Below are 16,362 nucleotides of genomic sequence, written 5' to 3'. Positions count from 1 at the left end.
ATGTGAGAAAAGACTAAGTGCATCTGAATTTATACTGAAAACATCAGTGTCTCTTCATTTATTCACCAAGTTTACCGACAGCCTACTACGCGCCTGGTGCTGTGCAGACTCAGAACCACTCCTCATCCTCAGGGACCCTACAGGTGATTCTGGGTGGAAGACAAAATCCAAACAGCACCAGCGGGAGAAAACCCGGGCAGGAGATGGGTCTGTCTCATGAGATGTCAGTGTTTGTGAAGGGCCTTGAAGGAGCAAAATGCTTTACAGACTCCTGGGGTGGGGTACGGTGGGGACCTCAGGGGAAGAGATGGGACGGAACGGGCGCTGGTATGCATCCAGAGGGCGTGTGGATCACCAGGAATTGGGAAGCCAGGGACACCTTCTAGCAGAAGAGCCACCTGAATGGGGCTGTGCTGGGGCCGTGGTGGGCAGATGTAGCAGAAGGGCTGGCAGGAATGTGGGAGGCTGTCCTGGGAGAGGGTGAGGGCCAGCAAGTGGCCGGGCAGGCGGACCTGGGAGGGAGCAGCCTGGGGCCAAGAAGCCTTGGCTCTCGGTGAGAGAGGTGAGCTCAGAGGAGCAGGTGTGGGACTGGCCTCAGCCTGGGAAGGGCGGGGGCTTGGGAGAAGGCCTTCAAGTCAGTTTTTCCAATTCAACACTAGGGAGGGCACACATTGTTGTGTTTTTTTTTTTTGTTTGTTTGTTTTTTTGCGGTACGCGGGCCTCTCACTGTTGTGGCCTTTCCCGTTGCGGAGCACAGGCTCCGGACGCACAGGCTCAGCGGCCATGGCTCACGGGCCCAGCCGCTCTGCGGCATGTGGGATCTTCCCAGACAAGGGCACGAACCCACGTCCCCTGAATTGGCAGGCGGACTCTCAACCACTGCACCACCAGGGAAGCCCTTTTTTTTTCTTTTGAGGCTGGAAGAAGAGGGAAAGGGATGGGGAGGCGGGTAGAGAAGTAAAAAATATACCTCCCGGAAATGGGGTGGGCAGAGGACAGAGCTCAAAGAAGCTGGACCTGCAGAGAGTTGAGGGGTTGTCCAAGGAGGCGTGCAGAGGCCCGCTGTGTCACAGGGGTGAGGATGCTCGGGGAGAGAAGTGAGCGGAGCCCCCGGGAGTCACCCCGCCAGGGAGGAGGCTGCTGACGCAGGGGGTGAGAAGGTCGAAGAGGCCTTCCAGTGGGCTTTTTTAGCAAACCCGAAGGAATGGAATTAAGAATCCAAAGAACAGCATGGGGAGTGGGTGTAGGCTTATTTTAAAAGGAGAAATTAAAAATGTCAGCAAGAGCGTAAAGAGCTGATGGGAGGAGTAGGAAGACAGGGACCAGCGTGGTGGGGTCAGCCTGGAGAGACGGGAGGGAGAAGCCGAGACCAGAGGAGTCGTTTCGAGGCAAAGGCTCCGGGAGCCGCAGGCGTCTGTCCCCTCCGTCAGGCAGAGCACTGGGGGGTCTGCTGAGGGGTCGGGGTGCCGCTGGGGGCAGAAGGGTATGCCGAGGGCGTGGCAAGGCCCCCGGGGAGCAGAGGCGGCCAGCTGCAGGGGAGAGGCCTGGACCCTGCAGGGACCCAGGCCCAGGGATTCCTCTGCAGCGTTTGCCAACTTGGCTGGGGAGGAGGGGGCAGCTCGGGTGAGACTCTTCGAGGCAAGGGAGGCCAAGGGGCGGCCGTGTGCACTGTCGGGGCACTGCCCATGAGCTCTAGGCGGGCCAAGGGCAGCTCAGGGGAAGGAGTTTGAGGCGGGAGCGTCAGGCTGGGCGCCGGGGCCCGAGGAGGGAGCTTCTAAGTGTGAGAACGTGAGCATCAGCACCGAAGGATGACAAGCTTTCAGCTGTTGCCTCTCGGGTGGAGGCTGGGGGAAGAAAGTCCCATAGTTTAAGCCAGGGAGGTGTGAGGCCTCAATTGGAAAATGTTTCCTTGGTCTGTTCTCCTTCTGTTTGGGGAACTTACAGCTAAAAAATAAGCTCATATTTTATATTTCCTATAAAGGCAGTATCTCCCGATTCCGTGCATATTGGCAATTTTTTTGTTTTGCGGTACGCGGGCCTCACACTGCTGTGGCCTCTCCCGTTGCGGAGCACAGGCTCCGGACGCGCAGGCTCAGCGGCCATGGCTCACGGGCCCAGCTGCTCCGCGGCATGTGGGATCCTCCCAGACCGGGGCACGAACCCGCATCCCCTGCATCAGCAGGCGGACTCGCAACCACTGTGCCACCAGGGAAGCCCATATTGGCAATTTTTATGCACAGAGTTTCATAAAAGGTCCAAAGAATTCAGGCGTAGGTCTGAGTGCAAACACCCGCCATGTTGAGTAGCCCCGGATGTGGCCCAGTGGTGAAGCGTCAGCCAAGGACCCCGCAGCTGCCCCCTCACTGACACGGTGTTTCCTTAGCAAATGTCCCCAACGAGCCCTGATGGCCGAGCGGCATCTCCAAACTTACTTTAGCTCTTTCTTCACCTCTTCATAGTCGGCCTGTCCTTTGAGTTTTTCTTCCAGTTGCTGAAAACAGAGAGGGATTTTATTAGTGGTCGTGTCTGAAAAAGGCTGATGGGCTTTGCCATGGACTGCATGTGGTGTCCCCCCAAATTCAAATGTTGAGATCCTAACCCCCAACATGGGGATGGCATCAGGAGGGGGCGCTATTGGGAGGTGTTGAGGTCCTGAGTGGAATGAGTGACTTAAAAGAGATCCCCGAGAGGCCCCTCACTGTTTCCACCATGTGAGGACACAGTGGGAAGACGGCAGTCTGTGAACCAAGAAGGGAGCCCTCACCAGACACAGAAAATGCTGGCGCCCCATCTTGGACTTCCAGCCGCAGAACTGGGAGAAACAAAGGTGTCTGTTGTTTACATCACCTGGTCTCTGGTATCCCGTCATGGCAGCCCCAACGGGCTAAGACCCTTCACTGACTATGTCCCCCGTAAAGCATCCAGCAGCCCCGAGGGAGCCCAGACATGCACAGTGAAAGGTGACAACTGTGGAGTCGTCCCTTGTCCTTTGCTGGTTGCCTGATGTTGAGTGGGCAGAGGTGTGCGTGCACACCACACACATAGACACAGACACGGCAACCATAAGGTTGTAACATAAACCCCAATGAAAGTAGAAGGAAAAAGCTTTACAGAAGTGGAAAACCGAACAAGGAAAAGGCCATTTTGTATGAAATCCCACAAAATGGCCAACAGGATGAAGAGACGCTCTCCTGGTGTTTTAAAAGCAGCGTGTGGCTTTTCACAAACTATGTGAGGCCAGCTGACACGTACGGTTAATTGTCATCACCTTTGATGGGACCCTGCTGATAAGAGATACGGCCCTTTTGTCACTGAGGTCAGCATCAGATAGGCACCAGGGAAAATGCGTTTGTATTTCTGGAGAGATCCCCCCAGACGCGGGGGATTTCAGCAGTGGAGGCCGGTCCGCTGGGTGGTCAGTGGTTTCTCCAACAAACGGTCCTGCAGGGAGGGCCCTCGCAGGGCACCCTGGCCAGCAGGGCCACGGCTGGGCATGGCTGACTTCCTGGCCCTAGAATGCCCTTCAGAGGGAAGGTCAGGGGCCCTTTGGCAAGCTTCCCAGGTACGGTGATGCTCTGCTGTGCTCCATTCACCTCTGTGAGCTCACTTGGTACCCATGTGGCTGTTTGTGCCCGGAGCCCTGCGGGGCCTTCTTGCCAGGAAGAGCCTTTGCTGTAGAGTGGTCGGCACAGGGTGGTGCTTCCTTCTGTGAAGGTGCTTTTGGCCTAGTTTGTTTTTGCCCTTCCCCCCTCAACCAAAGGAGTTCTTTGTGGGAAGTAAGACAGCTTGACATAAAACACAGACTCAGCCAGCAGGGGGTCCTGACCATTTAGCATCTTTCCAAGCCTGGGGTGAACAAATTCCAATTCTTAAATCAACAGGCCCTTCCCATCCCCAGGGCTTCTAGTTACCTTTCTAGGCTCTACTTGACCAGCCACGTCTATGATCACAGTTTAAAGCCGACTGAGAACATTCTAGAATTTGGGGAGAAGATTCCCACCTGGCCCACTAGCCTTGATGCTCACCTGAATCCCACGTGGCCCCATTTAGCCCATCTTTTCCTTTTGCCTTTGCCGGCGGTTGCCCTTGCTGCCGGTTTCTTGTGTGTGTATTTTCCATTGTGTAGAATTGCTCTGCCCTAGTTCCTTTTTAAGACCTCTTGCCTGTATTACAATGGTTTCTCCACATAATCAAACAGGGTAGCATGCACTCATTTTCCGACAAAAGATGCTGAGAAGGTGCTCATGAAGACGTGATTCTTTCATTCTCCTCCCTGTGGTCGGATAGTGGGAAGCGCTTCCTAACACAAGATTGCCCAGCGCTGCTGGGACGCAAAGCACCTTCGGAGGGTGGGACTCACTGACGCTGCACGCAGAGCACGCATAGAAAGTGGTCATGTTCAGAGAACAGGAGACGGGCAGGAAGAATGGCAGACACGAAGCTTCTGGATCTGGCACGGCCCAGAACGTGGAGTCAGCTCTGTCACTCACGAGCCAGGCCCTTTGGGCACGTCAATCAGCGGCTCACCTGTGAGACGGGAAGACCGGTGACCTCCAAGTACTGAGCGAAGGGGCACGAGACAAGGAGCTGGTGCAGATGCTGGCACTGAGGGGCCTTCGATGCGGGACCACTCTCGCTGCCAGGTCCTGCTGCGGGTTCCCTGAGAGCACAGCTGCAGGCCTTCGATCAGCCCAGATCAGAAGGTTTTCGGGCTGGAATCTGTCTGGTTAAATATGAGTTTTCACTGAGAACCAAACAGCTTCCACTGAAATTTCTGCCAACTGCCTGGGGGCAGCATAGTCAGGAAGAAAACAAGAGGGCGCCTGCAAACCTCTGCTGAGCAGACACCTGGACGGGGGCCTGGTGGGGGGCACCTCACAAAGCCCGTCCCCACCGAGCTCCCAGCGGAGCGCTGTCTCAGGACCCTGCGTGTGGCGGCGGGCTGGGGGTAGGCCGGGGCTGGGGGTAGGCCGGGGCAGGAGGCAGGTGGCGTGGGCCCACGCAGGCAAGATCCCAAGCGCCCTCAGCTCTGTTCTTTGGCCAGAAACTCCTTGCTGGGCGCCCGTAACGTCTGGTTTCAGAGGGTCCTGCCTGGAAAGGGCAGCAGGTGCTCCAGGCCGTCGCTCCTCTGGAGACTATTCCCTAGGATTTTGCCGATGCTCATCAAGCAGTGGGCCAGATCCCAGGCCCAGCTCCACACCCCACATGTCACCTTATTCAATTATCGCGACACGTCTGCAGAGCATCTGTCTGTCCGTCCAGAGAAAGAAAGAAAAACAAAAACCCACAAGGGGTATGCACCAAAGGCCATGGCAGAGCCCGAGGCTGCCCAGACTGCCCAGAGCAAGTGCAGGAAGCAGTGAGGCATCGGTGGGCTGGGGCCCGACAGACCCGGGCCAAGTCCTGGCTCCACCACTTAGCTGCAGAGTGACCTTGGAAAAGACACTGAACTTCTCTAAGCCCCGGTTTCTTCATCTATAAAATGGGGATAATGGTACCCACGGGACAGTGCTTTCCTGAGGACTAAATGAAACAGTCGTCCCTTGGTACCCACGGCGGATTTGGCTCCAGGACCCCTGTGGTACCAAATCTGCAGATGCTCTAGTCCCTTATACAGAATGGCGTAGGGCACTTGGCCTTCCGAATCCGTGGATGTGGAACGTGCAGAGACAAGAGCCCCAACTGCAATACTGAGTGCTTAGCCTGTGGTAAAGCACTCAGTAACAATGGTGACTGTTATTACTGTAGTTATGACTATTTTAACCCTGGTGGGTGGTACTGAATACGACTAAATGGTTCTGAAGACACTCTGTGGTCCTCAATCCAGGGGCTCCATTTATGAAGTTCTCCACATCCCAGTCTGCCACCTCCGAGCGTCCCTGCTGCTCTTTGGCAGATCCATGGAGGAGGACAGATGCCCAGAGCAGCTCTGGCTGTTTGATGCCGATGGCAGGGAAGGCAGCCCCACATCCTGCGCCATGAATGCAGAATCTGGCAAGCGGGTCGCCTTCCTGAAAAGGTGCTCTTGTAAAGGAACACACTCTGACCTTGTATAGAGAGGGGAGGAAAGGTCTAGGGCGGAGCTGGGCTTCTAGCTCAGTCCCACTTGGCTGAGTGTGACCCTGGGTGACGGGCTTAGCCTGTTGGGCCTCACCCTCCTCATCTGGGAAGGGGGGAAAAGTAAGAAGAAGAGTTTCCAAAGGACAGTGGTGAGGAAATGTCGGATGCACAAGTGCAGGCTGCAAGCACTCCTCAAACACGGTGGTTTTATGATACATTAATCACACACATTTAATACTATAGAGCACGTATGTGGTTCCAGAACTTAGTAGGAGCTCATCAAATGTTTCTTGAATTGCTAGAAGCATGATCTATCTGAAGTTCTTAAAATCCTGGCTAAGACTCAAATAATGAGGTAATTTAATTTAAAATGCAAAGCATTTTGGTGTGCAACAAATTAGGCACTGAATTTATAAAAGATATCTGGCTTAGTCAAGTTATAACATGGGGCCTAGGGCTACCAACTTAAGGGACCTCTGGAACAGAGACTAATGCAAAGACCCTCGAAAGACCTCGTCCTCCGGGTTGCACAGCAAGGGGTCAAGGCAGCAACACGCCTTTGCCACACAACGGATGGGGCCGGAGAGGCGACTGTTGCAGTTTTCAGGCAGCTCTGTCTTCTACCTCTGGGATAATCGGAGCCAGGCTTTCGGCAGTGCTGTCTGAAGACCCACAGCTCAGGTTAGGGGTGTTGGTGTGTGACCCCTCACCCTGACGTGGACCCCGGGGCTGAGGGGACACCAGTTAGAACCCAGCGGGTGAGACTGGGCTCCCTGGTCTGGGCAGGGGTCTGAGGCTGACTCTGCCTCTCTGGGGTCTGGAACTAGGCAGCGTGCCCCTCCTTTTCACCTGAACGGGGACCCCCTCAGGTCTCCACTGTTCCTTGGTGAGAGGTGGCAGTTACATAAATTTAGGATCTGCTGAGGCTGGCCTGGGGGAGAAGCCCAGGGACGCCCAGGTGGGCGCTGTGCGTGCACTACAGGGAGGCTGAGGACGCAAGACAAAAAAGGGAGACTCCCTTGCCCCCAGGCCAGGGGGTGGGGAGAGTGACCATGACATTGGAGGCCTTGCTGCCAGCTGGAGAAGTGTGGCTCTTGAGAGAAAAGGGGGACCTCTGTGTGGCAACCCCATCACAAGTCACCTCCAACTTCCATGAGCTGTGACCCAGGCACAGGGCGGACGGGAGCCAACTCCTTCTCATGGAATGGTGCCACCATAGTCCAAGAGGGTCCTGGCTCAATATTTCAGCTACTTGGACATTGTATGGTCGGCTAAGTGGGCCACAAGCTGGGGATCATCTGCAGCTGAGTATCTAGATTTACTCACCCAGTGACCAGGGGCACGTGTGTCTAAGAGGGTTCACCGTAGATTCCCACCATTAGTTCCCTGAAGCATTTCCAGTAATGCCCACTGGTTTGCAGCGATTTACTTACGACCTCAATGCAGATAACTGGCCTTGAGGCCTCTAGCACGATGCCCCAGAGGGAAGAGGCCCTCGGTTTCTTCCCTCTGGGGCATCTCCGCTGCTGCTTCCCTGCCCGGGGCCCCCTTCACCCCCCTCCTCCCCGTGGAAGGCTCACTGTTTCCTTCAACTGCAGATTGCTTCCTTCAGTCTGTGCTCACAGTGCCTTCAAGATGCAGCCAGGACAAGGCTCAGGGAGGCTCGGCTCCTGGGCTCTCTGATACCAGATGTGTGACATTAAAACTCACTCGTGCCGTCCAGGGAGGGCAGGGGCCATGGAGGGACAGGTCTCCCCTCTACAGCCATGGGCTGGCTGGCACCTCCTCCGCGAGACAGCAATTATCATCGTGCCCACCGCGGCAAGCGACCAACGGAACGTGGATGTCGGAGCTTCACACATTGAGACGATGATGAGATGCTCGTTAAAACGCGGTCAAGGGCAGCCCCAGTGCAGAGGAAACACACGGCCAGTGAGGGAACTTATGTAACCAAAGAGGCAGCGTCCAGAATTAAAGGCGCTGAACGAGTGCAGAGAAGTGGTTGTCGGTCTTTTGTCCTGTCCCCACCCCCCGAGGGACACAGTGTGCCCCACAGTGGCTCAAAAGGACCCATCAGAACCTCGGGAGGTGGCGTGAGGGGTGCGGAGGGTTGGGGAGGCTTCTGCAGTTTGGAAAAAGGCCCCCAGGTGAATGAAGCACACCTGCCCACCTGCCCACCCGCCCCGTGAGAAGTACTGGTCAGTGAGAAGTACTGATCTTTAAAGCATCTGCAGAAAATATCATTTCTCCCTAGGGGAGATTGGCCTCAGTTAGTCTTTCTTACAAACACCCATCTTAAACCTGAGCTATTGGTAGCATTGTTTCCTGTGCCCTAGCGAGTAGAATGCAGGTGACTGCCGCGTTACACGGCCTCTGTACTGAAGTGTTCCAACAGAAGACCCCAGAATAGTGTTATCAGAAACAGCAGCCTTGTAATGGCAGTCGGGTTGTTTCATTAATTATGAATACAGAATTATCCTTGACAAGTTGCACGGTGCTGCAGTTCTCGTCAGATCAGGCAGGAAGAAACATCTCCCACGTCTGAGTTGGTTTTGATGTCTATCTGAAGGTTAGAGAATGCACCACTGTATGCAGCTAGTGATGGTGAACTTGGCTTGAAAAAGTAGAGCATGGGGAGAGAGACTGGTAAACATCCAATTGGCAATTTATCCTCATAATTATCAATCAATTATGAAGGTGAAGGGAAGAAAGCATTAGTCGCAAAGAGGGAGTGTTTCAAGGTGCTCGGAAAAGCAAACCACTTAGTCCCCAAACGTGTTCCATTACAGAGTGCACCCCCAAGGGGTCCTGGTGGAGGAGACCCCCAGTCAGCTCAAGACTCCATAATCTCAAGACTTGTCCATGGGACTTCCCTGGCGGTCCAGTGGTTGAGACGCCGCTCTTCCACCGTGAGCGGGCGCGGGTTCGATCCCTGGCTGGGATCCTGCATGCCACACGGCATGGCCAAAAAAAAAAAAGACTTGTCCTCCTGCCCTTGTGAGACCAGTGCCCCACACCCCTTCAGTGACCGTCATCAAGCACATCAGCATTTATTTCCGAGGTCATGGTCAGCGTCATGGTGAAACCACCCACCACGCCAGGATGCTGAGAGACAGCTGGAGGCTGGAGCATCCTCAGACGTAGATCCCAACCCGAGCCCAAACAGTTGGACAGCACTGTCCAAGATGGAAAAGACGAGGTGTCGGGGGGTTGGGGATGGTGGAAGCGGGAGGAGGAGGAAATGGGAAGCTCAGGGGTGGCTCCTGGCTGCTTCCAGCGGCCACCACGGCTGGGCCTCAGACCCCCGCCACAAAAGCATCAGGTTGCCGATTTGACAGGTCTCATTCATAAAATATTTTTCTAGTAATTGTTTCGCTGCTTAGTTTAGATTTGAGACTATAAATTATACATGTTAGGAGAAAAAAAAAGCCCAGGGAAGTATCTCATTCAATTAACCTTATTCCCTTGGGCGAGGGAGGCTGACGTGCCCGTTTGGGGAAGGCTGATACCTTCTGCGTGTGGGTTCGATATCAGGGAAAGCTTCACTCCTGGCGACAAGGGGTTAAGATAATTAAAATCAGAGAAGTCTTGTTACTAGAGGACATGTTTTGATTATTAGATCAGATGAAGATATGGGAGTAATAATTTTGGAAGAAGTATTGCCGAATTGTTTCATTAACTGTACAGTATTAAAGAATTCCCCCAAGATACGGATAAAGAACATTAATTTGTGAAACTGCGTTTCATTTTTGGTGAAGGCAAACATTAAAACCTTAACTGATTTAGAAGAAATTGCTCTATAATAAAAAACGTAAGGTCTACAGCCTCCCTCTCATGTAGTCAAACGCATCATGTACTTGAGTTGAAGCCTTTAACTGTAACAAAGGAGGGGAAGGCCAATCATCCAATAGCAGGGCCACTGCTGGGGTCAGAAATGGCTCTAACACGAGGAAATGACACTGAATCTGGAAATAAAAAGTGAGTACTGGCACTCAGTGTGCAGGCTGATGAGATCCTCAGTGTGACCGGGCCTCAACCATCTCCCCATCCCGGCAGGACCGTCTACTCCGTGGGGCCCGGGCACCCAGCAGTTTCTCAGACAGTAGACGAAATCCACCCAAAGAGGCAGAGAAGGATCTAGTGAGGATGAGCTGTGGGTACCCTGGCGCCAGCGAGGTCAGGCCAGGGGGCTGCCGGGAGGACAGACTTGCTGGAGACTGAGTTCTGCCTCAGAAACATGGTCACGCATGGAGAAAAAAACAAAATCTCAATTAAAAAAAAAAAATCAAAATGGGCCTAACCACATTCTGGAATTACTTTACATAAGAAAAAGTTTTCCTGACATTTTTACAACCAACTCTGATCCACTTTCTTTAGAGCACAGAGACTATAATTGGCAGTCGGTCACTTATCCATTCACACCCACCTCGAATGGGCACTGAGCGGGGGCGGGGGGGCCCCGTGGGCGGATGGAGCGGGGACGGCAGAGTGGATGCCGTGCCCTCGCCGGTCCTGTCTCTTCCCTGTCAAATAAGATACCACTGAGGAGTCCCTGGTGCCACGACTATCTCCACATTATGCTAACTTCAACAGATTGGGAATACCTCAAATAAAGTGTAATTAAAAAAATATAATGTAAAAGGTTCTGGGTTCTGAATTTGGGACACCAATTTATGAGAAGCCCCAAGAGGATCTAGCTTTCGGCTAGACTGCTAAAGACGCAGGAGGGAGACCAGCGGCTGATGGTGGGAGCTCCCCGTGCTGAAGCAACACCACGCTCCAGGCCCCGGCGCCTGGCACAAGCCTGAGGGTCAAAACCATCCCTGCAGGTGGGGAGCAGGGCCCACCGGGCTCGGTGCAGATGTGCCCTCCACGAACCCCCGGCTTTCATGTCGTTTGGGCACAGGGCGGGCTGGGGTCTCGGTGTGCTGGGTCCTCCTGCCGGCAGCCTTCTCCAGGAGCCAGGGAAGGCCGGCAGAGCTGCACTAACGCGTCTGCAGATGGCCTGCGCCCCGACGGCACTCCAGCCCATGCGGCGTGCTGTGGGCAGGTGGGCACCAAGGATCGGGGTTTCTACAACGGGCTGCATGTGAGGACAGCTGACCAGGAGGGACGTGCCACCTGGGCAAGGGCTGACGGGAGGGGTCAAGGCCCATCCCGCCTTGCAGCCTTGGGCTTCAGGACTCTGCTTCCGGCTGCCTCACAGAGGTCAAGGCTGCCATGCCTGCTGTCAGTCAGGACAAGGTGTTCTCCAGACAAGAGCCCTGATGGAGCTTCTGAGTGACATGTCCAGGGGAACCTCACGCCTCCTTATACTGGTCTCACTGGAGGGAGAGACTTGGCTGATGGCCGGAGCTCACCTGAGATAAAACCCCAACAGTCACTTCGGCTTTCAAAAGAGAAGGAATTTTAACCATGACCTTTGCAGACAACAAAAACGAGATACATGTGTGCAATGGCTACGGCGGGGCAAATGAGTTGGCTTTGAGGCTAGACCTCCTGCCGTGGTCACTACACTGGGGGCCGAAGTGCCCTGCTGAAGAGCTCGGGGTGTCAGCGGGGAGCCGGACCCCCCGTGCCAAGCCCGGGCTCCTTCCGGGGCCACGTGGGAGGGAGGTGGGGTGTGCGCGTGCGGCCCTACCCCCCGCCCCTGGGGCCCCCGGCGCCCTTACTTTGAGGGTGCTGTTCTTGGCACTCAGCTGCTGCTCGAGCTGGGAGATCTGGCTGGCCGAGTTCTCGCGCAGCTTGGTGAGGCTGGCCTGGAGTCTCTGCACGTCCTCCACCAGCTGCGCGATCTCCCGCTCTTTTGCGGCCAACTCAACTTCCAGGCTGGAGCGGGTGAGGACCTCTATGGCCTGCTCCTGCGGAGGAGAAAGGAGATGACAAAACTGCGCCGGCTTCGGACGGGTGCTTGGGGTTACTGGTGCTGGCAACCGAGGCGAGAAGCAGGCAGTGCGAAGGATGTGGTTGGTGGTGTGGATGGTACGGCATCACGTCCTGCCTCTGCTTGGACCGCACCTGCCCGTCGCCCTCCCCCCCACCTTCTCGTCTGCACGGGGAGCTGCCACCTGGATTCGTCTGTTCGACGAGCATTTACCGAGTACCCACCATGTAGCAGGCACGCAGCAGGGGACAAAAGGACAGAAGTCCCTGTCCTCACAGGGCTTCTGGTCCAGTGGGATGGGGCAGGGATGAGATGCCTTAAATATGCTTATTAGTAGCAGAGAGTGTGTCGGATGACGATAAATGCCACGGAAAAACTGAAGCAGGGAAGGGGCAGCTGGGGCTTTTAATAATGTGGTCGGGAAGAACCGCATTGAGATGGTGACATCTGAGCAGAGACCTGAAGGAGGTGATGGAAAGGGCCTTGCTGATGGCTGGGGACGCCAGAGGGGAAGGTTCTGAGGACAGCTCCTGGAATGTTCCAAGGCATTCGGATTTTTTACCACAAGATGAGATGCAATGTCCTTTTGATTCATTACTCTGTTATCTAGAAGCTGAGATACTGTTTGACAAATTGATTCTCAGAGTTAGCATTTAAAAAAAAAGAGTTAAAAGATGTGGAAGATGCATATTTGGGGTTCCTTTGCGCAGGAATTCTTTTGATAATTGCTGTTTTAAAAACCTTACTCTCCACCCCTCAGATGTGCTCATTTTGGAAAAAATGCAAAACAGGGAAAAGGTATTTTTTTTTAAGTCAAATTCATATTTCCACTTCTCAAGGATGAAAGCAGTACTCTTCTCAAGTTTTAGAAGTAATCATAGCTCCTGAATGGTTCTGGAAGCTTGTCTGGAAGTGCCGGGTGGAGCACTTCTGGGCATGACTGAGGGGGACAGGAAGGGCAGGACTGCAAGGTCCCTATGACAGCAGTGACCTGGGGACGGGTCACACTTCAGTGTAGAACGCCACCACCCTCGCTGTCATCCCCTTGCCCCCCGGAAGTGCACCGCTGCACACCTTGATTTGGCCTATACTGGGGCAGAAACAGTGGCAGCTACAGCCCCAGTTGGCAGGGGCAGCCCTGCCATTCCATGCATGATGTGCCTGTCACAGGGTTTTCACATTTGGGGACAGCCAGTCACCATGGAAATAATTTTTCATATCTCCCTCCCAGGAAATTAAGGCCTTTACCATGTAAGAATGTGAACTTTTGTGGGCAAAGAAGTGAGCCCTTTCTGTCTCTGGTTTGTACAATGTTACAAAGTAAGTCCTTCACTTCCCCTGACTTCTGGCAGATCTGCCCGTGGCCCTGGGGCCCCAGTGAGCATCTTCCCGCCAACTTATTAAAGAGGCACATGTTGTCCAGACCAGTTCTGTTCAGCGTGGGCTCCACGGACTGGTGCCAACTCACACACCGTGGCTGGTACACAGTGAGACAAGCACAGAAATTGAGAGTAAGTGTTTAGAAACTTTTATAGCAATCTGACTTTGCTGTGACATTTTTATTGTCTTTTGTAAAACTATCAGTCTGCAACAGATTGGAAATTCAAAACAAAACAAAACAAAACAAATAAAACCATCCTTCGCCACAGAGAATTTAGGAAGCGTCGCCCTAACAACTCTGGCCAGAACCCAGGTCAGGAGCCAAGGGACCGCAGACAAGTCCTCCCAGCAGTGAGGACAGGAGAGGAGCACGTGGAGGGGGTCCTGAGGAGGGAGAAGGGGGTGTAGGCGGGCTGGTGGATCTTGTCGGAAGAAGAGGGGCTCCGTCTCAGGGTGGGGACCCCACAGGCGGGCACAGGGGTGGGAGGGGCAGGGAGCAGGGCACGAGCAAGGGGTGATCAATGCTGAGAGGCCGGCTCGAAGAGGAATGAGCATGTTGGCACCTGAAAGTGACTGCTCGGGAGGGTGGCAGGAGGGGCCTGGACTTAGCAGGGGGACACGATGAAAGCGATACCCAGGGAGGTTGGCCTCATGGTGGGTTTAGGCTGTGGCACGGTATCTAATTTAACTTATTTATCAATCTTCCAACCTGAGGGCTGGCAGCCATAGCAACTGTTTAAAGTGCTCTTAGGGAAAGAATCTGTAAAACAAGCTCAAGGGTGATCTGGGGTTTTCAATGGGCGAGTGCATATCACAGCAGGGATGAGGGTTCAGAGAACCTGTGTAAAAACAGGAGCTCTCGGTGTGGCCCTAGATCCAGGATGGGTACCGGGGGACGGGCAGTCCCAGGGTACAGTTGGCTGCTCAACTCTTGGGGCCCAGCCTGGCCTGGCCACAAGCTGACCTTGTGACCTCAGGCACATCAGTTACCTCATGAACCCGGGCCACAGATGCCTCATTCATGACAAAGCAGACACCATTTGTGTCTCACATAAACTAAGTTGAGATGAGATAATATACCCCAAAGCAGCAAGACCTTGGAATTAAGATAGAAAACATCATCCTACTCCGAGCCCAAACGTGCTCACTCCCATCTCCAACACGAGGGCATCCTGTTGTCCCATCGTGAAGACGCGGCAAAAATGGAGGAAGAAACAGACAAGGGCCCGGGAGTTGACCAGGGGCCGCGGGTGGAGGGAGAGGCCTGCACCTGGGTGATGGAGCTGGGCCAGTCGGTCCGTGGGCACCAGCTAAAAGGAGATGGTAGGACAGGACGCACAAGGTGCTGGGTAGGGTGGGGGGGGTGAGGGGGGGCGTGGAAAACTGCAGGGGGGTCAGCGTTTGGCAGTTCAGGTGCCCTTGAGATCATTACCGAGAAGGGAAGCAAAGGTGGATTCAGGGACTCAGGACCACTGGCTCCCTCGTCTCTGTCCAGGCCTCGACTCAGCTGCCCCCAAACCCCTTGGGGGCTGGGCCCTGCCCTGGCAGCTGTGGTTCAGGGGGCTGGGGTAGGGCCCAAGGACTCCCTCGTCATTCTGATGGGGTCCAGGGTCAGGACCCTGGCTCAGACAAGCCTTGGAAGGAAGGAACAGAAACTGACTTCCCTCAGTCTGACAACAGGTCCCTGTGGGCACCAGAATGGGGTCCCGAGAGTCTGTCCCAGGGGGACCTGCCCAGGCTCCAGCCTTCAGAGGTAAGGGCCTGTGTTCCTCATGTTTCCAAAGGGGAGAATGAACCCAGAAACCGAAGCCGCTGAGGGAGTACCCCATTAAACTCTGTCCCTTGGAACCATCCGCTCCCTTCTGCCAAACCGCTTGTGTGAACTATCACAGGTCACGTAAATCCTCCTACAGAGACCAGAACACCGAGGCCCGAAGAAGCCAGATAATGATCTCTGTTACCCTGCAGCCATTTTCACAGGAGATATGAATGAGATGCAGGAGCATCACTCAACACGAGGGAAACCTGATGTGCGGTGACGGTGGGCCGGGACCCCAGCCTACGAGGCAAACACTCAGAGTCTAGGCTAATCTCCCCGGGGAGGGTTGAGGGAATGAGAGGCTCAGTTTTGCTTCTTTCTCATCACCCCACTATTCCTGCCAACACTAAGTGGCCGACATATGCCGACTCTGTCCGGTATATTCACCTGATGGACAGACAGGCATTTAGGTTTAAGGTGGCCTGGTGTGGTGCACCAGAGTCCCAAACTAACATTTGCCTGTAAATACTTGACAAAGGGCCTGCATACCTCCTGTCTCCTTGAATGCACATGAAGCAGGGGTGGCTCGATGCAGGGGTAGAGTGGACTTTGGAGCAGGACAAACTTGGGGTCATATTCCAGCTCAGTCATTTTCTAGCTGTGTGACCTTGGGCAGATTACTTAACTCCTCTGAGCCTGTTTGCTTACCTACAAAATGAAGGTAATAAAACCGTCCTCTAACGACTGTGGCATCACGAGGCAGCAATGACATAACTGCACAGAGTGCCGCCTGGCCCCTAATGCAGAGCAGGGGCTGGCTGAGTGGCGGCTCGCCTTCCAGAATTGGTGATTCCAATGGCCCAATGGCATGGTTTTGGCTTTTGCTGCATCTATAGACTCCACTGTTTCTCTACCTAGTTCTGCCAGCCAAGCCCAACAGACATCATGCCGCTGGCCTGGTTTCCTACGCTTGCTCGTTTGCTCCCCAACGGGCTGGGGCTGGGGCTGGGGCTGGAGCTGCCGGGCTACACGGGAATGTGTCCCTGAGGGGAGCCCTGGCAGGGCCGGCTCGCGGGAGGCTGAAGCGGTGCCATGTAAACACTGCACTTAGCCGATGCTGAAGTGTTTAAGCGCCCCGAGGATCCACAACTTGCTCTACCTGCAAAAACATTCATTTCCTTCTGAAATGTTTTGGTTGCTACAGTCCAGGATGGTGCCAGAAATCCTTTCAATCAAAACATTTAGCTCAGGAGCCCCGGGTACACACAGGATGCAGCAC

At 54.4% G+C, this 16,362-nt stretch overlaps 1 protein-coding gene across 15 annotated transcripts in view; it reads right to left on the bottom strand.

Moving 5' to 3' along the window:
* The window catches only part of CUX1 (cut like homeobox 1), a 374,908-nt gene that overhangs the window by 73,037 nt on the left and 285,509 nt on the right, over window positions 1-16,362 (bottom strand). For 8 of the 15 annotated variants that reach the window (XM_081255631.1, XM_081255635.1, XM_081255626.1 and 5 more), the window contains exons 11-12: window positions 11,733-11,921; window positions 2,433-2,491 (exon numbers count right to left, since the gene is read on the bottom strand). In XM_081255631.1, coding sequence (XP_081111757.1) covers window positions 2,433-2,491; window positions 11,733-11,921 — 248 coding nt within the window. The remainder of the gene's footprint in view (window positions 1-2,432; window positions 2,492-11,732; window positions 11,922-16,362) is intronic. The other 7 variants (XM_081255634.1, XM_081255632.1, XM_081255622.1 and 4 more) reach the window with 1 other exon arrangement.

The sequence above is a fragment of the Mesoplodon bidens genome (genome assembly GCF_964165515.1).
Source record: "Mesoplodon bidens genome assembly, chromosome: 15".
NCBI lineage: Eukaryota > Metazoa > Chordata > Mammalia > Artiodactyla > Ziphiidae > Mesoplodon > Mesoplodon bidens.
This window is presented reverse-complemented; position numbering and strand designations above follow the sequence as displayed.